This window comes from Kluyveromyces lactis (genome assembly GCF_000002515.2).
Source record: "Kluyveromyces lactis strain NRRL Y-1140 chromosome F complete sequence".
NCBI classification, from domain to species: domain Eukaryota; kingdom Fungi; phylum Ascomycota; class Saccharomycetes; order Saccharomycetales; family Saccharomycetaceae; genus Kluyveromyces; species Kluyveromyces lactis.
This window is the reverse complement of record NC_006042.1, coordinates 139,663-153,949: the sequence shown is the minus strand read 5'-3', so window position 1 is coordinate 153,949 and position 14,287 is coordinate 139,663. Positions and strand designations below refer to the sequence as shown.

At 39.2% G+C, this 14,287-nt stretch overlaps 7 protein-coding genes across 7 annotated transcripts; 2 read left to right on the top strand and 5 right to left on the bottom strand.

Moving 5' to 3' along the window:
* Nucleotides 1-431: 431 nt before the first annotated feature.
* KLLA0_F01595g (uncharacterized protein) lies at nt 432-2,393 on the bottom strand (the record flags this gene model as incomplete). Its single annotated transcript, XM_455152.1, has 1 exon — nt 432-2,393. One exon carries the CDS (start codon nt 2,391-2,393, stop codon nt 432-434), a length of 1,962 nt encoding a protein of 653 aa, XP_455152.1.
* Nucleotides 2,394-4,836: 2,443 nt separating this feature from the next.
* KLLA0_F01573g (uncharacterized protein) lies at nt 4,837-5,622 on the bottom strand (the record flags this gene model as incomplete). The annotated part of the gene is made up of 1 exon (XM_455151.1): nt 4,837-5,622. The coding sequence occupies one exon, from the start codon at nt 5,620-5,622 to the stop codon at nt 4,837-4,839; it is 786 nt and encodes a 261-aa protein (XP_455151.1).
* Nucleotides 5,623-6,075: 453 nt separating this feature from the next.
* YHC3 (amino acid transporter YHC3) lies at nt 6,076-7,239 on the top strand (the record flags this gene model as incomplete). The annotated part of the gene is made up of 1 exon (XM_455150.1): nt 6,076-7,239. One exon carries the CDS (start codon nt 6,076-6,078, stop codon nt 7,237-7,239), a length of 1,164 nt encoding a protein of 387 aa, XP_455150.1.
* Nucleotides 7,240-7,287: 48 nt separating this feature from the next.
* On the bottom strand, nt 7,288-8,010 carry BIT61 (Bit61p; the record flags this gene model as incomplete). The annotated part of the gene is made up of 1 exon (XM_455149.1): nt 7,288-8,010. One exon carries the CDS (start codon nt 8,008-8,010, stop codon nt 7,288-7,290), a length of 723 nt encoding a protein of 240 aa, XP_455149.1.
* Nucleotides 8,011-8,175: 165 nt separating this feature from the next.
* IKS1 (protein kinase IKS1) lies at nt 8,176-9,594 on the bottom strand (the record flags this gene model as incomplete). The annotated part of the gene is made up of 1 exon (XM_455148.1): nt 8,176-9,594. One exon carries the CDS (start codon nt 9,592-9,594, stop codon nt 8,176-8,178), a length of 1,419 nt encoding a protein of 472 aa, XP_455148.1.
* Nucleotides 9,595-10,119: 525 nt separating this feature from the next.
* Nucleotides 10,120-10,605, top strand: KLLA0_F01485g (DNA-binding protein ABF2; the record flags this gene model as incomplete). The annotated part of the gene is made up of 1 exon (XM_455147.1): nt 10,120-10,605. One exon carries the CDS (start codon nt 10,120-10,122, stop codon nt 10,603-10,605), a length of 486 nt encoding a protein of 161 aa, XP_455147.1.
* A 656-nt stretch (nt 10,606-11,261) lies between these two features.
* ZAP1 (Zap1p) lies at nt 11,262-13,607 on the bottom strand (the record flags this gene model as incomplete). Its single annotated transcript, XM_455146.1, has 1 exon — nt 11,262-13,607. One exon carries the CDS (start codon nt 13,605-13,607, stop codon nt 11,262-11,264), a length of 2,346 nt encoding a protein of 781 aa, XP_455146.1.
* Between the last annotated feature and the right edge of the window lie 680 nt (nt 13,608-14,287).

Below are 14,287 nucleotides of genomic sequence, written 5' to 3'. Positions count from 1 at the left end.
ATCAGATAGAATAAACTCGCTAGTAAAACAAGCGGCGTTTCTGATTGTCAAGTGTTCATTACTTGGTGCTGTAAAAATACAGTTTTTCTAGTTTAAGAACGAAAATAAAGAATCCATTAAGTGCAGAATTATTTAGCCTGTGCATAGGACAGTTATATATATGGATTATTAAATTAATTGTATAATGTTACGTTGAAAATTCATCAACTACGAATTTTAAAAGTTGATCTCAAAGGCGTACCAAAGTAAGCTTGAACTTAAGAAGTGAAAATAAAGCTCAGAACGAACGAACGAACAAAAGAAGGTCGAAAATAACAGTATGGGGGGTAAGGTATTTAAAACTGTTATGATTGTGAAGAAGAGGTTCCAAAACTATAGTTGGAACATTAGTCGTTACGATTTTAATAAATTGATGAAATCAATTCATCAATTTATAAGACGAAAGCAGCGATAGCCATCAAGATGGTTACCAACCCGGCCTGCACGTTGGCAGCAGCACCTTCATAAGTGGAAACACCGGATTGAGTGGAAACTCTGATAGTTGTGATACTGCTGGATGGCTTACCAGCTTCAGTACCAGCGGCAGTGGTAACACCTTCTGCACCTGGAGCACCAGTAGTACCAACAGCGGTAGTAACACCAGTAGCACCAGTAGCACCAGTAACAACAGTGACACTCTTAATCGTTGTAACACCAGTTTCACCTTCAACAGTAGTGGTTTCAGTAGCACCTGGAGCGGCGGTGGCACCGGTCTCAGTAGTACTTGGGGCAGCTGGGGAACCGGTCTCAGTAGTACCTGAGGCAGCTGGGGAACCGGTCTCAGTAGTACCTGGGGCAACTGGGGCAGTGGTACCAGTAGCACCTGGAGCGGCGGTGGCACCGGTCTCAGTAGTACTTGGGGCAGCTGGGGAACCGGTCTCAGTAGTACCTGAGGCAGCTGGGGAACCGGTCTCAGTAGTACCTGGGGCAACTGGGGCAGTGGTACCAGTAGCGGTCTTTTCAGAACAAGTTGGGCAAACGGTGACTAGAGTGGTAGACAGGTCAGTAACGGTAGTACCCTTGGAAATTGGAATGTATTCGGTCTTAACAGTGTAAACACCGCTGGTGACTTCGTGAATGTTAACGGTACAAGTTTCGACGGTACCTTCGTGACTCTTAACCTTAGAAACGGTACTGATTGGACAGTAGGTAGTGTATTCAGTGACAATACCACTGACAGTAGCAGTAACAGTGGAAACGTAGACGTCAGTAGTCTTGTGAGAACCGGTACAAGTTGGGCAAGTGGTGATGACAGTGGTAGACAAGTCAGTAACGGTGGCGGTAGCAACAGAAGTGGTTGGTTCAGATGAGCCTGATTCAGTACCAGATGTTTCAGTGGCAGATGGTTCGCCAGATGTTTCAGTGGCAGAGGTTTCGCTAGAAGAGTCGGTGTCATCAGAAGAAACAGAAGAGGAAGAAGATTCAACGGTACCAGCCAAAGGACCAGTAACATAGATGGTGGAAGTGAAAGTGATAGTGGTGTCTCTCTTAGATAGAGCACCTGGCAAGCTTGGTAGAGACAAGTCAGCGGTGTTAGAGTAACTTTCGGCGGAACCAGAGATGATGGCCTTGTAGACGACTCTGACAGCAACGTGACCATCTGGGATGGAACCTTCGAAAGAAACTAGGACAGAGGATTCCTCAGATTCATTGACACCATCAGCACCGGTCAAAGTACCATTGTTGAATGCATCAGTACCGACGAAGTAGACAGCAGAGTAACTTGCGTCGAAAGAGTAACCATCTTCAGAAGAGGAAGCTACAGATAAGCTACCGTCGAAGACTGCAACAGGAACGTTGATGGAGTAGTACAAGTCACCACCAATCAAACCAACGTTTGATGAGGCAGTTTCTGGTAAAGCTTGGAAGTTAATGTTGTCAGAGAAAGAACCGGAAGAAGAGTCAGAAGTAAATGTGACGACATCTGGGCTTGGAATACCAGCGATACCGTCAGCAGTCAAAGAACCAACGAATTCGATGGTAGCAGCACCGCTGTCTGGAACGGAGGTAAATTCAACAGTGAAGTTGTTACCGTCGTTGGTAATAGTACCGTAGTCGAATTCAATGGATTCTGGGAAACCACCGAATTCTGCAGGTGGAGCAAACCAAACTGAACCGGTTTCAGCGGCGTCGATGTCAATTGTGAAGATGAATGGGGCGTAACGGTCGTAAGAGTCCTTAGAACCAGTCCAGCCGTTTAGAATGTTGATATCAGCAACATCAAGACCAGTGACTGGAGAAGTTGGAGTTGAAGATGGTTCAACAGAAGAGGTGTTTGAAAAAATTTGAGCGTTGGCGGTAGCCAAGAAACCCAATGTAGCAGATTGAATTAAAGCGAAAGAAGAGAGTTTCATTGGGGCAATGGCTAGTTCTTATTAGTCACGTAGCTTACTTTTCTAAACTATATCAACAGAAATATGCGAAGGCTAGGCCAACAAATAACCAAAGTCAAATAGGGAATGGTAAAGTCGCGGAAAAGGCAGTGCTTTTATATATTTCAGGATATCAAGAACATTATTCGATTATAATCCATCACATAATTAAAGCAAAAAATAAAACACCATGAATAAGCAATGAGCAATGAGATTCTAGCAAAAAGGTGTGTGTGATAAACCCTCGAGATACGCATCGATGCAGTGGCGAAACCCCTTTCTTAGAATTGGAGTAGCAGATAAGAAAAGGTGTAACGACGGGATGTCTTTTTCCAATATGGCCAGTAATCTCATCCGAAGAAAGAGAATAAAGGGCCAGCCGCATAGCAACCAACCATACTAAAGGTCTAGCCGTATCTGAACGTGGTAACGCATAATTTGGTCATCTTTCCATATACGACATAACTCAATCGTTTGACGAGTATAGATCCCGTTCTACTCTATTCCCTATTTGAGTTATCAGCATTGAAATCGTGTTATTACTAACGATTTTCTTTTTGCTAATGGGAGTGAAGACTTTGCAAAACCACGAGCACCCAGTAAGAATTCAAATAGTTCATGTCATGAAACTGCATTCTTTTCATCCTAGTTCGATGGTATCTTATGGTGGTTTGTATGTAAAAACAAAACATATAGCATCCAAATACAGTGAAAAGCATGCAGTAGAAATAGAGTGCAGCATTTTTTTTTTTTTTCAATATTCAATCCATTCTTTGAAAAAGAATTCCAACAATAACAAACAATAAGGTTGACAGTAGAAAGAACGCGAAGGCAACTTAAACTCATTAGCATTGCATTTCTTTTGAGTTCCTGAAAGGCATGTACAACCCAAATATTGTCTGATTTCTTAGTAAGTGAAATCAGATATTTGGTGGCAAAAGGAACAATAAGTTCCCGTCTGCACCGGTTTCTATGGGGAAACGCCAATTAATGGGACCATTTTTAAAAGGGAAATGAAAAAAAAAAATGATTGAAAAATGAAAACTAGCATATTGCCCCAGATTCGCATGTAGCACGAGAGGATACTGAGATTTGAAAAGGTCCGTTTACAGCATCCACATGCAAAAGCTGTCCACGGCGATATTACTGGAAATTGCAATGCCAATGCCAATGCTACTGGCGACCGGAAACGGATTATGAGGAGCCTAGTTAGTTTGGCATGAAATAAAGGTACCACCAGATCTCTACGTACCATTGTTGTTCTTGCGACCTTTTTTTTTGGTCTTTATTATTCATTAACCAGCAAAACTGTGTAATACTCTATTAAGATCAGAAGATTCAGTAGACTAATGGCTCTAAGCATTTTCATCCTTTCTGTCATATCAATCGTCCACCTCCCTCTCCATCCATCATCCCAGACTCTCTTTCTAAAAGTCGCCAAATCGTTATACATTGTCCATTAGATCTAGGAGCTATTTTTGGTACAATTTTCCCACAGCTATTTCATTATTACAAGATATCAACAGGCAAGCACAACCCAGCTTTGATGTTTGTTAATTGCCTTTTTTTCTCGCCCCTCACGGTACCTTGCATTAGATTTGGACAATGAACGAAAAATATAAAACTGAAAAATTAGACAATGCGGACGAGAAATGGGAGACCTGGCTAAAAAGGGGAAAAATCAGAACAGAAAATAGTAATTAACCAGATATCCTGTACGTATAGCTTATCCGTAGCTTTCGCATACACATGGAGTTTAGAAGATGCCTTTGCCATTTGCTTGTGTGCGGAACTTTCTTAGTATTTCATGCTTTTCTTATCAAGTCTTTTTCCCTATTTGGCTGTCTTGCCTCAATTCTCTACGCCGTTTCCGTGGTTTCCGTTTTCGGGAATAAGAAAAAAATAAAAAGTTTCCCAAAGGGTACATGCAGGGCAACTTTCGTGTTCCGTCTGAGCATAGTGAAAAGAAAAAACAATTTGGCCAATTTTCTTCAAGTATATTTTTTGCCTTTTTTCTGATTATTGGCTGCGTCAACAAGACGTGCATTGAATTGGTGCAACTGAACGTGGCACTGGGTATTACTCAGAATTAACGGAGCGGAAAATTAGATTCGGATTTTTAATCTTACTAATTTTATCCTCATTCCTAGGTTTTCATTGTGATATTGGCTTTTCACATCCGTTTTTTAGTCGCTGGTACCGCTCACTGCGGTTATTCACAGTTATACAGATCTAAAATCTTGCAAGGACACGGAACTACAATGCTGTTTTGACGCGTCCCCTACTTGAACATATTTTACAGATTTCGCGTCATGGACATGGCAGGAGCCGGAACAAGTGCAAGCTATTATTATTAGGACTGATTTTGGAATTCCCAAGCGTGCGGAATAGAGGAATTCCTTGCCTTTGTGTTTTTTCCATATCTTTATGAGAGACAATGTGGTAACGGAATTCGGACCTTGGTTTCACGTGACGTGGAGGCGTACGGGCATTGAATCACTACATTTTCAAGCTCTAGATGACCACCGACAGCAAGCGGTAACTGTGGAGCCATTGACGCTTCAAGCAGAGAAACCTCAAAATTTCGTGTTGCGGTGGAAGAGGTGGATATTTTCACAATAGCAACTTTTGTTCCAAATAGCAAGTATCTTCCCTGTGATGCAGGAACAATTTGTAAAATCTTGGTATCATTGAGTACTAAAGCAGGCATTTCGCGGTTGCGGTCCAAATGGCTGTCATCCACATCATTGTGCACGACTCTTACAATGGTCTCATTCTTTTCAGATACGTTTTGGCATATCACTGTGTAAAATCTAGACCGATATGTAACCTCATTGCTGTTGTGAGGGTGGTGTCCTGTTTTAGGTGAAATTTCAGCAGTAATTTCCATTAAATCACCTACATCTGCTTGGCCGTATTGGTAACGGTCATAGCCATTGCTAATGACTACATACCCATCATTGCGTTTCTGTAACGTCCATAGAGGGTCCCTTACATCTAGGCTCAACAACTGCTTGTGGGTTGGGCTTTGGATTTTGCATTGTTTGTGTTTGTGTTTCTGTTCCCGGCTAACATGACGAGCAGGTGATGTTATCTCGTAAACACCTCTGCTAGTGCATACCAAAGCAATCTCGTAACCGTTTTTCTTGAAAGATACAGAATCAATCCATTCTCCAATGTCGATATCTGGCATTTCGATGTGTTTACTCATTGCTACCCAAGTGGAAATTATGCGAAACAGTGTGAACAGTTTATTTTGGCGATAAAATCACAAACTAACCGATCTTGGGACGATCAGAGGAGCCTGATACTTGTCTTGTTTGGAAACTAATGTTTATTTGTTGTTGTTGTTATTGTTGTTGACAAGTAAAGTTAGTTCATTGTAGATCTGTTTGTAACAAACAAAAAAATGTTTTGTTGATCCTTCAAATTATTACGGGGCCAGAGAATTAAAAAAAAAATAAGTTTACAGCTTTCATTTTCGAGACATGCATGTGTAGACAATATTTAGGGTATGTAAGGGGAAGGATGTATTGCCTTTAGTTGAAGAGTACTGGATAATCTAGTGAGTTTTCAAAGTAAGAGCAGATTCCGTACTCTTGAATGAAGTTTTTAGTGTATTGATTCATAGTTTTTTCGGTTGAGTCACGTCTATTAACATTCAATGGAATTGGATAGAGACAAGAAAACATTTGCATATTTCTGGTTGTTCGGACTTATCAATAATATATTATATGTGGTTATTTTATCAGCGGCTTCAGATATCATTGGGCCCAGCCTCCCGAAATCAATTGTGTTATTGTTTGATATAATGCCTTCCTTTTTAATTAAACTATCGGCACCGTTTTTCGTTCATAGCATTCATTATGATAAAAGAATTCCAATCTTGATTTTATTGTCAATGTTGGGAATTATTTTGGTGTCAACGCGATCTTTATGGTTATGTTTGCCAGGTATTGTCTTGGCTTCGTTGTCTTCAGGATTCGGAGAAATCACGTTCTTACAATTGACCCATTTCTTTGGTTCTAAATCACTTACTGGCTGGAGTAGTGGCACCGGGGGAGCCGGAATCGTCGGTTCATTTTCGTATTTACTTTTAACGACTGTCTTTAGACTAAACATTCAGCTATCTCTCCTGCTATACGCTGCTTTGCCATTGATTTTCTTGTTATACTACAAAATCAACGATTCAATAGTATCATCGCAAGTTTATCAAAGCCTGGATATGCCTATTGACTCATCCGATGGGCCTATCGAATTGCTTAAATCAAATGGGTGGGTGGATATAGTGAAGAGGCTTTCGAAACTTGTGATTCCATATATGATTCCATTATCAACAGTTTACCTCTTCGAGTATTTGATCAATCAGGGAGTCGCGCCAACGCTTCTATTCCCAATAGATACTACACCTTTCGTTAAATACAGAGATATTTATGTGACTTATGGTACCCTTTATCAACTGGGGGTGTTTATTTCAAGAACCTGGGGCCATAAGTTGCCAGTGAAGAACCTGTACCTCTTTTCAGTGCTGCAATTGATCAATCTTCTTATAACACTATCACAATCTTATTACTACTGGACTGATTCGATTTCTTGGATCATGGTGTTGATTTTTTATGAAGGTTTAATTGGAGGTTCTTCTTACGTGAACTGTTTCATGAATATATTGAAAGATGTCGATCCAAATGAAAGGGAATTTGTTCTTGGATCCGTTTCAATTTCAGATTCATTAGGAACATTAATTGCAGCATTTTTGGGTATAATTCTCGAACCTTCTCTATGCAAACATCAAATTGGCACCGGTAGACCATGGTGCCGTATGGAGTAAATATTCTATATCGTTTTTAAGTTCTTAATTGAAAATGTGACGTGATTTCTATAGAACTTCTATACTCCGTCTTACTCCACTCAACAAATCTTCAATCAACCTTTGATTCATGTCTTTACCTTTTATCGAGCTGAGTACACCGAAACATTGAATTAATATAAGTTTGTGCTGTTGTTTCACGCCGTTTTCCTCTTCGTTCTGTATATACTTAGAAAAACTCATCGATATTCCTTCATCCGCATTCATGAAGTTCTTATAGTACGGCAAGACAATAGCATCACGGAAGCATATTAACAAGAGCTGTTCGATATCTGCAGGGATCTGTATAAGACAAATCATACAGTCAGGATATACCCGAGAATAGAATCGTGCCCAAATGGCACATAGTCTCTTTAATGCGACATTTATCACTTTCTCATTGGAATTTAAAACAAAGTCGTTCTCAAATTTAGCTAAACCTTCTAAAATCATCTTCTTTATATCTTTGTTAAAGTCCAGTTTGAACTCCTTCTCTAAGTCAACATAAAACCTAAACAGCAGGTTTAGGTCTTCTAGTTTAATGCATCCGTCTAATCCGTGGCACATCGCATTTTCGATAACCTCTTTGCAAAGGGCAGATATAGTCCTCAATAGAGCTTTCTTCTCGCTAGGTTGAAACCCTTGATAATTCAGTTCCAATGAGTGTACATTCTTTAATAAAGCGTCGATGTTCAAAGGCGGTGCTACAGGGGAATCATCTTTATGGAATAGTCTCTTTCTTGCCTTCTTCATTATGTTGTCCAAATTCCGCTGTTTAATAAGAGTATTTGACAACCAGTACCAGCTAGTTGCAAACAGGGTTTCCGCACTACACTTGATGAAACGATAAATGGGTTTCAATTGATGATATAAGTGAAATATTTATAAATGTTATGTATGTGTGTATGAAACAATTTCTTAAGCATACATCGATATGATTGATATGATGGTTGACGCAATTAATACTGTAAGTAAATCAAGGTTACCCGCATCCTGACCATGATTGAAACATAAACCAGTAATGAATAAAACGCAGTATTTCCACCAGTTCCAATGGGAATGGTTCAATGTGGTGAGCGTGAGTGCTATTAGTAGGGCATAAAGGGTAGCAAACCTGAAGTAACAAGGTCGGATCTCTGGTTCTTGATTGATGCTTTTGTTTATACTTTTCATGATGATATTTAGTTGATATTCAATTTGTGATGAGTCAGGTCTGAGTGACGGTGTATGATTTAACATTTCACATACAAGGTTGTATAATGATGGATCTATGGGAGCTAGATCTAGTGAGTCGTGTAGTTTGGACATGGCTTCAGGACTGAATGAAAGTTCATTAATTTCATGTTTTATCGCTGACATATCTTTGGAATTGAAAGGTAATTGGCCCATGATCACAAAATAAAGGATCATTCCGAAAGCATATATGTCTGATTTGAAACTGAACTGGGCTCCTTTGGTGAGTTCGGGGGCAACGAACTCCACTGTACCAGTGGAGCCGGTGGCATCTCTCAATTGACCGTACAATTGAGATTCACCAAAATCACCAATGACACATTTAGGAAATTTATCTGTATCACTACGGTCAAACTCCTCCAATAATAGACAATTACTGGGCTTTAAGTCTCTGTGTATAATTCTTAGAGAATGAAGTTGTTTTAACCCCGTAGCTATGTCATTGGCAATAGAAACGATCTGACGAGTAGTGAGTCCAATTCGTGATTTCTTGTGGTTCAAAAGCTTCTTCCTTCTTTCTAATCGACTTTCATTGCCGGAGATTCTATTGAAAACCTGATACTGAATCGTATCTTCTAAATTACCACCTCTGCAAAACTGTTGTAAGATGAACATGTATGGCATAGTAGTTGGGATATCCATATTTACTGAGGATCCATCATTTTGAGTCAAAATCAATGACTCTACGGGACAACGTTCTAACCAAACGTGGTTATAAGTTATCAAATGCGAACTCTCTTCTGTCAATCTATTTAAGAGTTTTACTTCTTTCAAACAACGATACAACCAATGCATGTCATCTCCAATGCATATTTTCTTCAATGCAAACGTTCCTAGTTCGTTCTCTAAAAGCATGTGCTTCACCTTATATACAACTGCACGGGATCCGTTACCAAGAACTCCGACCTGTTTGAAGAACCGCTGGTAGTACCCTTGTACAAAGATGTCTTCGGGTATTCTAGAATTTCGTCTTCTAGCACCATCCTCAAACCCAGCATAACCATCCTCAGCCTGTAAATACTCAAAATACGCCTGGTTGTAAACCACAATCTGACCTTCTCCAGGAACTAGATCTCTATCTTGGGAGTAAACTACCAATGACATTACGGTATTACACGACGTTTTAAGGGAATCAATCTAAAGGCTCTCTACTCAAAATATTATCCGCAGCGCAATCAAACGATCACTATAAAACATTCCACAATTGCCATCACAGATCTTTATACCACGATATTAGCAAGTACTTGGTCGACAAAAATCACCCGGTTGCTATCCGTCTAACGCTTTCTCCATGATCATTGCATTTCAGTTCAAATCTCAATAATTTGAATGGCATTGTAACCTAATTTTGATAACCCAAGTCCATTTCACCCTTAATCGGACATACACGTGACTTATAAATCAGAAATCTTCTCGAGCGCTACCCGCCCCCCCTCTTATGAGACCTTTTTTTTACCCTTCCAAAACAAAAACAAACAATTAAAAACAAGCAATCATCCGCTATAATACAAACCCATGCCAAGTTTCTTGTACAAGTCAAACGCTTAAATATATTATCTACTCATTCTATTACTTCCCTTCAAAAGTATAACAAAGTATTCTACTAAGGAATCGACTAACTATTCAACTATGATATTTAAACGCTTTTTGTCAGTTTCCCCAATTGCTCTTGAAGCAGCAGTCAAGCCAAAGAGACCACCAACTGCATTCTCTTACTATTTCAGCCAAGTGCACGATCATATTTGCGCATCACACAATGTTTCCAACCCTGGCGCTATGAAGATTGCAGGGAAACAGTGGAGGTCACTATCAGAAAGTGAGAAACAGAAATATGTTGATGCTTTGAAACCTCTCCGGGAAAAGTACAGCGCTGCATATGAAGCTTATGCCAAGACCTTGCCACCAAAGAAGCCCGCTACTTCGTTCGGTTCGTTCTTGAAGGAGAAGAGTCCTCAATTGAGAACTGAAAATCCAGGGTTGTCCCAAATTGAGATTTTGAAACTGGCAAGTTCTAAATGGAAATCTTTGGATGCCTCCACTAAGGAACAATACCAGAATAAATACAGAGAAGATCTTGCTGAATACAGAAAAGTTATGGGGCAACAATCTGCTTAATGGAATTAACGATTTTATTCCATGTAGTTCTCAAATTATGGGTTTGATTTGGTAATCGTTCATCCTCTGGAATCAACAAAACAGGGTATTGACAGTATACTTCTTCTCCCAAGTAATTCTGGAGAGAGAAATTTGCTACTTCTAATAGTATGGTCCATTTCTTTTAGTCGCATTTGATGTTACAGATGTTAATGATTTGGATTTGTTTTTTTATTACATGTTGTGGATAAACTGATGCGATTCTTTTAAAAATAAATCTTTTAAGTACTAAAAATATATGATAAAGTATTGTTAATTTGTGTCACTGTAATTATCTTACGTATTGGTACGGTATTGGTTCTTCTATTTGATCGTTCTTTTGTGTTGAGAGCAAAGAACTCTGCACAATACAATACCATTTCATAAACCAAAGATTAGCGTTCCAGTGATATGAAATAACTTATGTGATTAACTGTCTTGTGGATGATGCATTATATATGTGACCAGTTAATCTAAGCTTGATGATGCTTTGTAGTTGAATAGAATAGATAAATCGATGAATATCGTAAGTTCATCTAATTATTAAGAGAATGATTTCTATGAGAAGTGAAAGATTAAAGAACGCCGATAAAAGACATATGATTTGGAGAATGAAAGTGTCCAGTTCTTTTCTTTCCTTATACCCTTTTGCTGTTTCGGCAGTTTTCTCGTTTATGTGTTCTAATATGTTTAGCCAAGTTACTCGATTCATTGAACCTCTTATTGCAAATTGGACAACTTAAAGGTTTTTCTCCCGTATGCGTTCGGATATGAATTCTTAATGATGATGAAGTTGAGTAGCTCTTGGGACATAGATGACACTTGAAAGGTCTTTCTCCTGAGTGAACACGTAGATGTTGCGTGAGAATGTCCTGTGTGTTGAAACATTTACCACATTCTGCACACCTAAACGGCTTGTATTTGGAATGTACCTTCAAATGACGAATTAGCTTTTGTTTCTGAACAAATACTTTGTTACATCCCTCCCATTCGCACTTGTATGAGCTCAGCCCACTTGGAACATGGAAATTTTCTATGTGTTCATTCAAGGACTTCGCGGAATCAAATTCCTTGTTACATCCTGCCCATTTACAAATACAAGATTGTGGTTCTTCATGAAGTTGTTTGTGAGCGGTAACTTGTTTGGCCATAGTCTTGTTGTCAAGAACCTTCACATCGAAATTTATACCGTGTTTTCCATTGACGTGGTTAACCATTGTACATGGATCTGCTGTGTTGAAGTCACATTCAGTCCACTTACACGACAAAACTTTTGAGTCATCTATTGCGACATGATCTTTTAAAACGTGAGTTTGTAAGTCTAGCAGGTTGTCGTAAGGCTGTAGACAGTCATCCCATTGACAATAGATAGGCTCGTTATTTGTATTGAATGACCAGTTGAAGTTGATAGTATTCGCAATTAAATCAGTATTTAAATCAGAAGTTATTCGATGTGAATGAAGAGGAAGTTGAGCATATTCTTGGTCTTGGGTTTGCCCACAGCCATGGTGATAATGATGATTCTTTCCTTCATCTTCTTCTTTATCTTCATCCATGTTTTGGTCAGGGTGTTGATGAGAATCATCGTGATCGTGATCGTGATCGCATTCATGATCGTGAGATTGTTTTAATTGGATATGTTGATTCTCAGTATGATTGTATTCGTTGTAGCCGTTCAAGGTACAATGCAATAGATTCATTGACACATGATCATGATGTTGAGGATTATTTTCATTTAGATTATCGTGGGTGTGTTCGTGCTTTCCTAGCAGTTCATACAATGTGGATATGCTAGACAAATCCTTCAATACCTTCATATCTGTTGGTGTGTTTATAATATGAGAGTGAGAATTATGATGAAAATGTGGGGTTTCCATTAACTCGTAATTGACAACACATTGGGAACAGAGATTTTCAAATAACTGGTCATCTACCGAGGTATCCTTATCATCGTCGTTGTCCTCCATATCGATACATTGTTGTTTTAAATCGTGCAATTCCTCGCTCTTCAGTTCTGGTTTCAAACCTAGGAGATCACGGTTATTGTTGTGTTTGACGCTAATGTCCATAACGTTAACAGCAGAAGGGTTTATGCTCTTAGGTGATTCACGTTTTACACTCAAATTCTGAGAATTAGTACTGCTGGGTGTCAAGAATCTGTTCATCTCATCTTCAAGTTGATGAGCCTGTTCATTTTTCATATTGATACTGAGAGGGTCTGGAAGGCCATTCTGTAGATGGTCCACACCTACAGTAAGATTGCCATTCTCCTCGTTGAGGAGTGGAGTATTGAGAGTGGGATTAGCAATTTTGAAATTCTCACTGTGGATAAGCTTGCTGTTGTTGTTGCTCGAGGTAGCACCATTATCCAATGCCTGCAAGTGCTGTTGTGAAATAGCACCCAAGTTTAAATTCGAAGTACTATCGTTATTTAATATCTTGTCCAGTTCCTTCTTTGTATACTCTTCATCCCCGCGTCCTTTTCCGCGTCCCTCTTCATCGTCTTCGTCTTCTATATCCTCGTCTTCATCTTCATCTTCCAACATTGGTGAATCACAAGTCAAGTGACAGTCCAGGAAGTCCAATGCATTGCTGAGAGAATTCGGTACTGCTTCATTTTTATCATCAGAGGTGATTTCCACAAACCGAGGTGGGCCTTTCTGTTCGTTCTGTTGCTCGAGGTGATGCTGTGAAGAGTTCGATTGCACTGCAGGCTGTTTTTCGTTGGTATCACCATTTTCACCAAACAGATTCAGACTATGGCAATTTATAAACTCAAAATGCTCGCAATCCTGGTACTGAGCACAGTTCAAAACATCATCTGGATCCGGTACAGCTCCATCTTCAACATCGTTCTTGTGAATGTGACCGTGGATATAAGTTAAATTATTGTAATTGTGGATATGACCATGAACAACACCTTTGTGAGCAGGAACCGAGTTTCCTCCCATCTGCAGCAGTTGCTTGTTAAAACTATCGCACATACAAAGGACAAAAAGAATAAACTACCAATGAAAACTGGAAGAAAAGTGTCGATGTAAATCTAAGCGTAACTATTAGTGTCTTTCCTTTCGATAAATATATCCGCAAACCTACTTGTAAAGTTAAATCAGAATCTGTATCGCTTCTCTGGTCTGGGATATTGTACCAAACTTTCAAAAACTGTCTGAACAAAAGCTGAAAGGAATAAAATTAAAGAAGAGCAGATAAATACAACTGATACTCCTTGAAATCTTGATAACAGTCGACTATCTATTTGTGCCTCTGCCTATTAAAGCGCTATCTATCTGGTATTGTTTTTGAATCCCTTCAAGTTTCAGTAAATTCTTGAAATGACTGGATGTTGTCTGTCGTCCGTATGATGATGAGTTTTGATTTTTAGTCTTAAATTTCAAAATTTCAAAATACCGAATTTCAGTGGACTATGCGCACAATGTGTGAGAGCTCAAACGGAAAGAAAAATGTTCAAGCGATAAAGATAATATAACACAGGGATGGATCACAATTTGTCTTTTAAGTTATTTCCAATGCGTTGTCAGAATTGCAATATGAGTACAATTTTTCTCCAGTTTCCGTTGGAATATGTCAAAGCAGGAGAAAAAACTAAAGTAGTATCGAAAGAGAAAAGAAAGTGACTTGAGAAAGACTAAAAGTGAAGGATGAA